General features: G+C 37.8%; 1 protein-coding gene across 1 annotated transcript; it reads right to left on the reverse strand.

The window, feature by feature from the left end:
• Position 1: 1 nt before the first annotated feature.
• On the reverse strand, positions 2-11,548 carry LOC123879836 (zinc finger protein ZFAT-like). The gene is made up of 10 exons (XM_045927730.1): positions 11,298-11,548; positions 10,577-10,749; positions 9,375-9,467; positions 8,170-8,307; positions 6,232-7,040; positions 4,943-5,070; positions 3,622-3,696; positions 269-600; positions 76-218; positions 2-25 (listed from the first exon to the last, which is right to left on the reverse strand). The coding sequence occupies exons 5-10, from the start codon at positions 6,247-6,249 to the stop codon at positions 2-4; spliced, it is 720 nt and encodes a 239-aa protein (XP_045783686.1). The 5' UTR covers positions 6,250-7,040; positions 8,170-8,307; positions 9,375-9,467; positions 10,577-10,749; positions 11,298-11,548.

Raw genomic sequence — 11,548 nt, forward strand, 5'->3', positions numbered from 1 at the left:
GTCATGTATGACGTGTACTTGCTGTCTGCGCAGGTACATCGGCATAGTGGTAGTACTGTAGCGGCAAGGTCTCACCTCGACTTTGTCCAAGCGGTGAATCCTGCGCAAGTGCGAGCGGAGGCCCAGCTCGTTCAGGTAGGAGTAGCCGCACTGATTGCAGATGTGGTCTGAAGGGTGCTTCACACGCAAGTGCGTCATGTATGACGTGTACTTGCTGTCTGCGCAGGTACATCGGCATAGTGGTAGTACTGTAGCGGCAAGGTCTCACCTCGACTTTGTCCAAGCGGTGAATCCTGCGCAAGTGCGAGCGGAGGCCCAGCTCGTTCAGGTAGGAGTAGCCGCACTGATTGCAGATGTGGTCTGAAGGGTGCTTCACACGCAAGTGCGTCATGTATGACGTGTACTTGCTGTCTGCGCAGGTACATCGGCATAGTGGTAGTACTGTAGCGGCAAGGTCTCACCTCGACTTTGTCCAAGCGGTGAATCCTGCGCAAGTGCGAGCGGAGGCCCAGCTCGTTCAGGTAGGAGTAGCCGCACTGATTGCAGATGTGGTCTGAAGGGTGCTTCACACGCAAGTGCGTCATGTATGACGTGTACTTTCTGAGAGAAAACAAAGTAGTACATTAATAGGATATTTTACTCACACCAAGCAGGAAATGATTCAGCTAAAGGTGGAGCACGCCTGCCCAGAAGGTGCCTATTCACTCTTCTTTTCAAGGCACCAATATTACAGCTAGCGCGAAAAATGGAAGCCACAAAGGCGTATTAGCAATAAGCAATCGAAAATGTCAGTTTTTTTAGTTTATAAAATACCTAGCTGATACCCGCGACTTCGTTCGCGTGGATGTAGTTTTTTAAAAATCCCGTGAGAACTCTTTGATTTTCCGGGATAAAAAGTAGCCTATGTGCTAATCCAGGGTATAATCTATCTTCATTCCAAATTTCAGCCAAATCCGGCTGGTAGTTTTTGCGTGAAGGAGTAACAAACATACACACACACACACATACAAACTTTCGGCTTTATAATATTAAGTGTGATATTATTATTTTTAAAGATTTCACTTTTATATCTATTCTGCAAATATTCGAAATGTAATAACCATTTTTAAATACCAACCAATCACAAAGATGTTTTCAAAATCATTTGAAATTCAATTCGAAACATAGTTTCGTTTGTGATTGGTAGGTGTGACTCAAAATAGTTAACACCCACTGAGATTTTTGTCTCAGTCATTTGTATGGGAATACGAAACAGAGAAAGCGGTATACTAACTTCATTCCACGGTTTAGACTATAGTCAAAATACAGGGTGTAACCAGAACGCTAGCAAAAACGAAGACACGTGATAGTACTGATGATTATTACTAATAAAATACCATTAAAAAACTACGATTTTTTTAAAATCCTGTATCTTTTTAAAAGGTCACAATATATTGCAAATAAAACACCTGACTGACGCTAGAGGTCAACGAACGTTCCGTAAATAGGTCACTCGAAGTCAATGCCGCGTCGTAGGTGGGGCGTTGACCCGAGTTTTGCACGCTATACAATGCGGGTTTGAAAAAAACTAATTACAGTCTTATTCATAAAAAATTGTAGAAGCTTTATTAGCTTGTTATAAGCAAAGTTCTCAAAAACATTATTCATAAACGTACAATAGTGCTAAAAGTGTTCAATAACGGCTCCATAACTTATAACAGGCTGAACCCTACTATAAACCCTTATTAAAGAACAACATGGCCGCCGTCTTGTCTTAACAGCTGATAATTTGTTTGATATGCAAGATTGAAGTGAGGTTATTTTGTTTTGGTTCATTCTAGTGTCATTGCATTGTAATTATTATTTGTACGTTATTTATTCTGGATTTGAAAAGCTGTGGTAATTAAATAGAGTTGCAAGTTTTAACTGCCATAAGATGCTAGGGACGGACGTCGTGAAGTAGGTACCTAAAAGTTCCTACTTAAATTCGAAGTTTCTTTTCATGTAATCATTCCTTTACATAGGTATGTGATTTCTTCTAACGTAAGAAATATGGCGGTGATGCAGCTCAGTACCTAACTACATAAACCCAGAAGGATTTGGGTAAAAAAAGGGCTGGCTAATTTTTTGCGCAACGGATCAGCCTGGCTGTCAAGCGTGGAAATGCAGCCAGTATTCTTGGCACCATTTCACACGGGCATGAGTAATGTATAGTAAGCAGTGAGCATTGTATAGTAATTAGATAAGGCTAGCGTTATGTTTTATTGTAATATTTTCAATTTAAAAAAAAAAGGATTTTATTCCATGAATGTCCAGGTAGTGTATCTAATACATACTTTTACCTAATACATGTTTTTTTTTAAAATATCACACTAATATTATATCACACTAATCACACTAATATTATAAAGGCGAAAGTTTGTATGTGTGTATGTGTGTGTGTGTGTGTGTGTATGTTTGTTACTCCTTCACGCAAAAACTACTGGACGGATTTGGCTGAAATTTGAAATGGAGATAGATAATATCCTGGATTAGCACATAGGCTACTTTTTATCCCGGAAAATCAAAGAGTTCCCACGGGATTTTGAAAAACCTAAATCCACGCGGGCGAAGTTGCGGGCATCGGCTAGTAGTATAATAAAATCTAACGCTAATTTCTAAATTCCTTCCTGTTTCCATTTTTAATTAAATAAATCGGAACAAAACTCCGAACGATAATACCTAACTATCCTCCAGAACTCAGACAATTGACCGAAAACAAATGTCACACCTGCGTCACTTTTCTGTGTAGAGCCCAGTTTTTTTGCAATTTTGTCTATGAATTCATCAGAACGACAACATAACAAAGCGAAACTAGCCTATAGCGAGAATTTAGTTGTGAGAGGTTTATTGAACCTTATGAATAAAGAAAGTTATGGAACGTTTAATAGGCCTAATGAGCATTTTAGCTAATGAACGTTTTAAATCTATAATAAGGGATTTTTATGAATAATAACTTAAAACTATAAGATAAGGCAAATGGTCACTGGCATCGGATTGTGTTAAGGGGCATGAGACGGGCCTGCCCGCGAAATTCAAATTTAATTTGGTTTTTCGCAATTTGTAAACTTATACGACAAAGTAGGCTTATGGCATTTTGATTGCGGCAATGGGAGTATCATCCCCCCAGAGCGGGGGTTTATATAAAAATCTTTACTTGAAAAGGTCCAGTTTAAGAAATTAGCTCTAGTATCGACTAATTTGTGAGTTATAGTTGATGCTAAACTAATTTCTTAAACTGGACTCTTTCAAGTAAAGATTTTTATGTAAACCTGTGAGGATGATACTGCCATTGGCGCAATTAAAATACCATAAGCCTACTTTGTCGTATTAGTTTACAAATTGCGAAAAACCAAATTAAATTTGATTTTCGCGTTAAGTGAAGCTTACAACAATATATTAGTGAAAACGGTATCTAAATCGAATAAGCCGTTTCTGATATTAGCGTGCACAAACACACAGACAAACAGACAAAAAAAAATTAATTACAATTTCGGGTTCGGCATCGATATAATAACAACCCCTGCTACTTTTTTTATATATTTCCATTGTACAGACACCACTTTTCTACAATTTTATTATATGTATGGATAGTATACTTACATGAATTCAGCGTCACAGTGGTCACACTTGTACCGGGTGCCCTTGTGCCAGTTTTCGTGCATTCGCGCAGACTCGCTGCAACAACAATCATCATCACCATCAACACTTCGCCGGCCCACTACTGAGCACTGGTCTCTTCTTAGAATGAGAACAGTTTACGACACTGTCCACCACCATGCCGGCCAAGCGCAGATTGGCAATTGGCATGTTAGGGTACCTAATCACACTAATATTATAAAAGCGAAAGTTTGTGTGTATGTATGTGTATATGTGTGTGTGTTTGTGTGTGTGTGTGTGTGTGTATGTTTGTTACTCTTTCACGCAAAAAGTACTGGATGGATTTGGCTGACATTCAGAATGGAAGTAGATTATACCCTGGATTAACACAGGCTACTTTTGATCCCGGGAAATCAAAGAGTTCGCACGGGATTTCGAAAAACATAAATCCATGCGGACGAAGTCGCGGGCATCAGCTGGTAATTTACATTAAAAAGCATGCTCCTGGCAAAAGCTTACCTTGTAAATGGTAAAAAAGCATGGATTTGACTCGCTCCAGCAAACGCGGGACTGCAATTGTTTGTATGGAATATTATTGTAAATTGAACAATCGAAAAGAGCAACCGCCGAGTTTCTTGCTGGTTCTTTGCGGTAGGAACGGCATTCCGAACCAGTGGTAGATTATTTTGACAATTCAAAAGCACTTGTAAAAAGTTCATTTGAATCTATAGGAACTATCCTGTAATGCTAGATGTACGTGTTGAAAAAAAATCTAAAAACCAGTAAAGTGTGAGTCGGACACGAAGGATTCCGTACCACCGTGAAAGAAATGTTTTTTTTAGGGTTCCGTACCTCAAAAGGAAAAACGGAACCCTGATAGGATCACTTGGTAGTCTGTCTGTCTGTCAAGAAACCTATAGGGTACTTCCCGTTGACCTTAAATCATGAAATTTGGCAGGTAGGTAGGTCTTATAGCACAAGTACAGGAATAAATCTTAAAACCGCGAATTTGTGGTTACATCATTTAAAAAAAATTAAATGTGTCTCAATTTTTAAAGTAAGATAGCTATACCAAGTGGGGTATCATATGAAAGGGATTTACCTGTACATCCTAAAATAGATTTTTATGTACATATGTACTATTATGTACTATTATGTACATAATACTAAAACTATTATGTACATTATAGTTTTTGATTTATCATGCAAAATGTTGGAAAAAATACCCGAGTACGGAACCCTCAGCGCGCGAGTCTGACTCGCACTTGGCCGGTTTTTTTACTATGGTAGTACTACGTACCCTGTGAGCTAAGCGGGAACTCACTTGGTCATGGTGGTGTAGCCGCACAGCGTGCACGTGTAGCGCGTCGCGTGCGACTTGCTGTGCTTGTGCAGCGCGTACTTGTCGCCCCAGTACTGCTTGCACACCGGGCACTCCAGCGTGCCGAACGCCTGCCAACATTCCAAATACTCTATTTAGGGTCCGCATTTTTTTGAAAATTTAGGAGATAAAAGGAAAGTTCTACTTAGGGATCCCACAAAAAAAGAATGCCAGGCTGTAAAAGTGCCATTCTATTAAAAAACTGCGCAGTAAAATCAATCATAGTTTATTATAAAATACCAAAGGCGTTTAGAGAACTTTCATTAAACTTATTTCAATTAAGGCTTAAACGGTGGCTAATAGAAAGGTGCTTCTACACAGTAGATGAATTTTTGACATTCAAAGAATAGTTTAAATAAATGAATCTTTAATATGAATGACTCTGTAACTTAAATATGAATGACCTTGTACAAATTTTGCATGCCTGATTATGTAAGGTGAAACATTTCTACTATGTATTTAATAACACCTAACTGTAAACAAAAAATGTTTCTGCAAATAAAAATCTTGTATCTTGTATCGTACCTCAAAAGGAAAAACGGAACACTTATAGGATCACTTTGTTGACTGTCTGTCTATCTGTCTGTCCGCCCGTCCGTCGTGTCTGTCAAGAAAACCTATAGGGTACTTCCCGTTGACCTAGAATCTTGAAAGGCAGGTAGGTAGGTCTTATAGCACAAGTAAAGGAATAACGTTACTTTACACACAACGAACCACAGCTTAATTAGGTTCACTAATGATTAACAAAAAACGTATACACATTCACGTATTAAACGTATACACGCCCACACAAACAAACACAAGTGCACACACACACAGACACACAAACACAGTCATCTATAATTTTAGCCTAGTTAAGTTAGCCTAATGTTATTAATCCTATAATATAATAATTATAGTGTTGTTAATGATAGTTATAATGTTAGCCTAGTTTGAATATTAGAAATTAATTAAGAAAACTTTAAACTTTGTACTCCCACCTTCTGCAATACAGGTATTTCCTAGTGCAGAAGGTAGGAATCTCAATCTTGCTATGTAACCCATGTATGTATAAGTATCAATATATTATTAATATTATTATTATTATTATTATTCTGTATTTAAATTTCAACTCTCTACCTATTACAGTTCACAAGATACAGCCCGCTGACAGACAGACAGACGGACCGCGGAGGCTTATTAATAAGTCCCTTAGAAACCCTAAAACCCGCATAGTACAGTGTCTTGCTTACCTTGGTATGCTTCTTCATATGTCGAGTATAAGTAATTTCAGTAATAAACCCCTTATAGCATACATCGCACTGAAAACCAGAATTCTTATAGTTACTAGATTCCTTCCTCTTGTTGATTTCTGCTCTTCAAGTGTCAATTGAGTTGTATCAAATATACTCAATTTGTTTCTGGCATTTCTTACTAATTTTGGAGCACCAGATTTTTTGGACCTCGATGCTCTTTTAGGTTTAGATTCGTCAACTTTTTTTGTAACGTTTCTTTTAACAGCCCGGGTTCTCTTACGAACAGTCTTAGTTCCAACCGGATTAACTTTTCTTGTCTTTTTAATGTTATTAACGACTGTTTTTGGTACATTCTCATTAATACCTTTATCAGTTTCAACTTTGGTAACAGATTCAACCCCAACACCTGCCAAATTACTGACATTTAGTTCTTTATCATTCAAAGCAGTCAAATTTTCATCCAAAAATCCGTCATCATCAGTGTCATTGTTCAAAAAATCTACATTGTTGTCATCGTTCAAAATATCTACATCAATATCAATGTCTTCATTCAAATCATTTTTGATACCGTGGACTGCTAGTTCTGTAAAACTATCGTTTTCTTTACGTTCAAAAGCAAATACTATTTCATCTTGTTTTTCTACCTTGACTATGGATTTTGTCTCTACGTTGTCTATTTCTATTTCTACGGATGAACTGTCGACAACATTTAGGTCACAATGGTTGGGTTTGAAAAACTTTTGTGTTATTTTAGACGCCAGTCCTTGGTCGTGTCGACTTATAGTTCTTATTTTTGGTACTGTTAACTGAAAAAAGTAAACCCTTACAATAAATACTAAACTGTTACTGGCTGAAATTAATCAATCTTTCTGTAATGTCCTGTATAAGTTTACTTAGCAACATTGTTTTACCAACAAGATAAAGCTGAAAACTAAAACCAGACTGCGATCGTCTTAATAAACGCTGAAATATTAAAGTAAAATTGTTTTTCTGTCTCTTGGTATATTTTAATGTTGCAGTACATTTATATTTATGAACTCAGAATTTTCTCCTCTTTCATTTGACACCCCACACGATACAATAGAAAAAAAAATTTTGGAGATTCCCCACTTATTTTCATGTAACATCTGTTAGTATAAAATGTAGCCTATGTCACCCGGACTTATAAGATGAATCAATTGACACCTCATTCATCAAAATCGGTGGAACTCACAGAATCTGGATACAAACATACACACATACACAGGTACATACATACATACATAGACTGCTAAAATCATAAAGCTTCCTTTTGGCTTTACCACAGTCGGGTAAAAAAGACTATTAGTTTTAACACAAAACAATGTTGCTAAGTAACTTATTAAGACTTAACTTACTAAGATTATAGAAAGATTGACTATTTGCATTGAAAATTACTAATCTTACAAATATTATAAATGTGAAAGTGTGGATGTTTAGTTGTTTGTTACTCAATCACGCAAAAACTACAGGACAGATTTGGCTGAATTTGGAATGAGGATAGATTATACCCTGGATTAACACATAGGCTACTTTTTATTCCGGAAAATCAAAGAGGTCTCGCGGGATTTTGTAAATTGTACATCCCCGCGGACGAAGTGGCGGGCATCAGCTAGTAATCAATCTTTTATAGATAAGTTTCCTATAGACGCAAAGAATCTATCATGTATAGTTGTACTAGCTGATACCCGCGACTTCGTTCGGGTGGATGTAGGTTTTTTAAAATTCCCGTGGGAACTCTTTGATTTTCCGGGATAAAAAGTAGCCTATGTGCTAATCCAGGGTATAATCTATTTCCATTCTAAATTTCAGCCCAATCCGTCCAGTAGTTTTTGCGTGAAGGAGTAACAAACATACACACACACACACACACACACATACAAACTTTCTCCTTTATAATATTAGTGTGATAGTTACCACTTCGTGCTGTTTAAATAGCTCAAATAACAGCACATGTGCTCTCAGACTCTTGTGTCGGAACTGGCTGCAGTTGGTGAGGCGCTGAGCACACTCCGAGCAGGCTGCCGGTGTCAAATACGGCACCGTTTGTTGCAACTGGAACACAACCAACATGTTACATAATACCATCATCATCAGCCTGTGGACGTCCACTGTTGGACATAGGCCTTCCCTAAAGAGCGCCACCACACCCGGTCCTCAGCCTTCCCCATCCAGCCACTTCCCGCCAGCCGCTTTATATCGTCGGTCCATCGTGCTGGAGGGCGTCCCACACTTTCCGGCTCCAACGGCCATCGCCTCTACGACAGACATGGCCTGCCCACTGCCACTGCAGCTTGCTAATAGTTTGGGCTATGTCAGTGACCTTGGTTCTCCTGCGGATCTCTTCATTTCAGATCTTATTCCTCAGGGAAACTCCTAACATAGCCCTCTCCATAGGTCACTGAGCAACTTTGAATATAACTTTGAATAAATAGCCCAAACCAGCCCTTACTATGTAATAATATTTAATAAACTGCCAAGAATTATAACAGACGAAACTAAGGATACAATATTTGGAAGAAGGCTAAAGAAATGGCTAGTACAAAAATGTTTCTACAGTGTGAAAGAATTTTTGAACGAATAGACCTCAATAACACGATATAGTTATAAAAAAATTATTGATACTTTTTTAAGATTAACTAATAATATAATTAATAGGACATAATAGTTAGGAATTTCCATAACATTTTTTAATTTTAATTTTTTTATTTTTATAAACGTGACATTTTATTTATATGTAATTACTTTGCAGCGCCCTGACGGGGCTTCATGTTGTAATATCATTATATTTTTCAAATAAATAAAGAATAAAGAATTTGTGAACAAGGCCATTTGTCAGTGTCCACATTTCAGCACCATAGGTGAGTACTTAATACATTGACATTAAATTGTATCAGCAGGACTTCATTACTTTGTATAGACTTCGCTCCGAACACATTCCCAGCCAAGCGATTTAGCTTTCTGGTATGATGCTGTGTAGAAATTAAAGGAGTATGGGTTTAATAAAAACTGCCAGACCCATGTGAGGTTAGCCCGTTCCATCTTAGACTATCACTTACCACCAGGTGAGAGTGCAGTCAAGGGCTAACTTGTATCTAAATAAAAAATTTAAAACAACTTACTTGAAGACCTGTCAATATTTCATACGCTTGCTCCAGGTTATACTTGCTCAGTGGGTAAAGTTTACAATTTGTATCCAGGCATATCATACACACCTGAAACAATAGTACTGTGATGTGACTGGTGGTGGTTTGCCTTCATGCAAGTGCCAACAACAACTGTAGCATTTGGGTAAAAGAGAATGCCTAAAATCGGCCTATATTGTGTGACTCATACATCCTTTTTTTTTTTTTTTTTTGTTGACGCTGGGGAATGCATTTACGCATCCCCCCCGGAGGGAGGGTATGGGGGACTCGCCGGCCGAGAGGCGACCGGAATACCCACTAAACCCCAGCGGCGCTACTGCGCGTCGCCTGGCGACTGGGTCACGGGAACGGCCGAAGCAAACAACCGCAACCCAGCCAGCGACGTCTGCCGAGGCAGACCCTCCACTCGTACATCCTGTACATATAATATTACACGCTGTTTAAAGTAAAATAAATAAATACTACAAAATTTCTTTTTCAAATTAATTTTAGTTTCATTTTTATTTTAGTCACAAGCAAACAGGGGTTTAAATTATTTTTTTAAAAGACCTGTACAGTGTTTTTCAATAAGCTGAACCAACATATTTAGTATTGGAAACTTATAATACCTAAAACTAACATACATATTTGGCTTAAAATACCTGATATATAAATTCACATCACTACAAACTGATAGTTTGTATATCACTGGTTTTTTTACATAGTCCAGAGTACATTTCCAATGGTTAGTGATATATATTTTACTGATGATTCACTTGAGATGCAAGAATAGATCAACTTCTTGCCAAATTCAACTTTCTCCATCTATACTAATCTATATTCTATACTAAGAAATAAAAATGAAGTGTCTGTCTATTTAAACAGGCTAATCTTCGGAATGGCTGAACCTATTTTGACAGGACTTTCATAGACAAGTAGAGGATTAACCAAAGAGTAACATAGGCTACTTTTTAACCGACTTAAAAAATGGAGGAGTGTTTTTGTACCTATGTACACTGGTGTCTCAGAGATTTCTGAACCGATTTGCGTAGTATTTTTTTTTTGTCAATAGAGGAACTTTGCAACATTGTTCCATAAAAAATTTGGATTCTAACTCCTCAATCCTGATGCTGCAAGACCTGACCAATCCACGCGGGCGAAGCTGCGGGCATCATATAGTTATGAATAGCTGAATTTACCTGTACAAAGGGCACAGCCCCCTTTTGCACTATCTTCGAACCATTCTTGCCGTTATAGAAGTTGGAGTCTTTGAAATGTAGGGAGCATACCACTGGGGATTCCAGGTAGTTCACTCTCTTCTATGCCTAGGGCTGCGAACCAGGCTACTCGACAGTATTTCTCTTTTGGAACCCTGAAATTCAAAGTATAATTCATCGTCTTCTTCCTGACCTTTCCCACTCTACATGGGGCTCTTCTACTTCCCTCTGGGCTGGTTTCTGCATTTAAACATTTCCGTCTGTTGTGCGTGTCTTTTTATCGTCTGGCTTTACAAAGATTAGCCAATGTCAAGTTTGTAGTTATTTGTAACAAGTTAGTTTAAACTATACAAGTATGGACCCCGTCTGTGCCGGCGCTCGCCGACATACGCACCGCACCCCCTTAATTCTTAAAATATTGTATAAGTAAAAGTTTATACGGATGGTTGTCCGGAGCTCCCCAGTAGCTACCAACTCCTTCCATTGGATCAATTTTAACAACTGTTTCAATGGGCAAACAAATTCTTGAAGACTCAGTACTCGATTCTTCTGGTGCCGCAAATATTCATGGGTGACGGTTTTTACATCTATGATCCACCAGTTTAGGTTGTATGTTGTCTGCATGGTATAGTTTTAAATGTATGAAGATAAGAAAAAGATTATCTGATTATTATTTGCCTTCAAATTTGTCTACAGCACTTACTTGTGAAAGGTAACTTTTTGAGTGTTTTTCGAGTCTGCTTTTAAGCCATTAGTACAAGAAGGCACACAACACTTCATTTTATTAGTTAAGGTATTTCAGTCCATATTAGATAAATGAACTCCTAAGATTAGATAAATAGTACTACCTACTATGGTAGTAAATACTGAAAACAACAGAGAAAATTACTTATAATGTAACTTGTAGAGATGGACATAATCAAATTGAAGTTAATTGTTTTGCAATGATTTTCT

Source organism: Maniola jurtina, chromosome W (assembly GCF_905333055.1).
Source record: "Maniola jurtina chromosome W, ilManJurt1.1, whole genome shotgun sequence".
Taxonomy (NCBI): Eukaryota; Metazoa; Arthropoda; class Insecta; order Lepidoptera; family Nymphalidae; genus Maniola; species Maniola jurtina.

Excerpts from the sequence above, each read along its gene's own strand:
- LOC123879836 (XM_045927730.1), bottom strand. Across the intron at positions 3,697-4,942 it reads GGCTACACCACCATGACCAA|CGAGTCTGCGCGAATGCACG; the intron begins GTGAGTTCCCGC and ends TTGTTGTTGCAG. Across the intron at positions 26-75 it reads ACCGCTTGGACAAAGTCGAG|ACAGCAAGTACACGTCATAC; the intron begins GTGAGACCTTGC and ends GTACCTGCGCAG.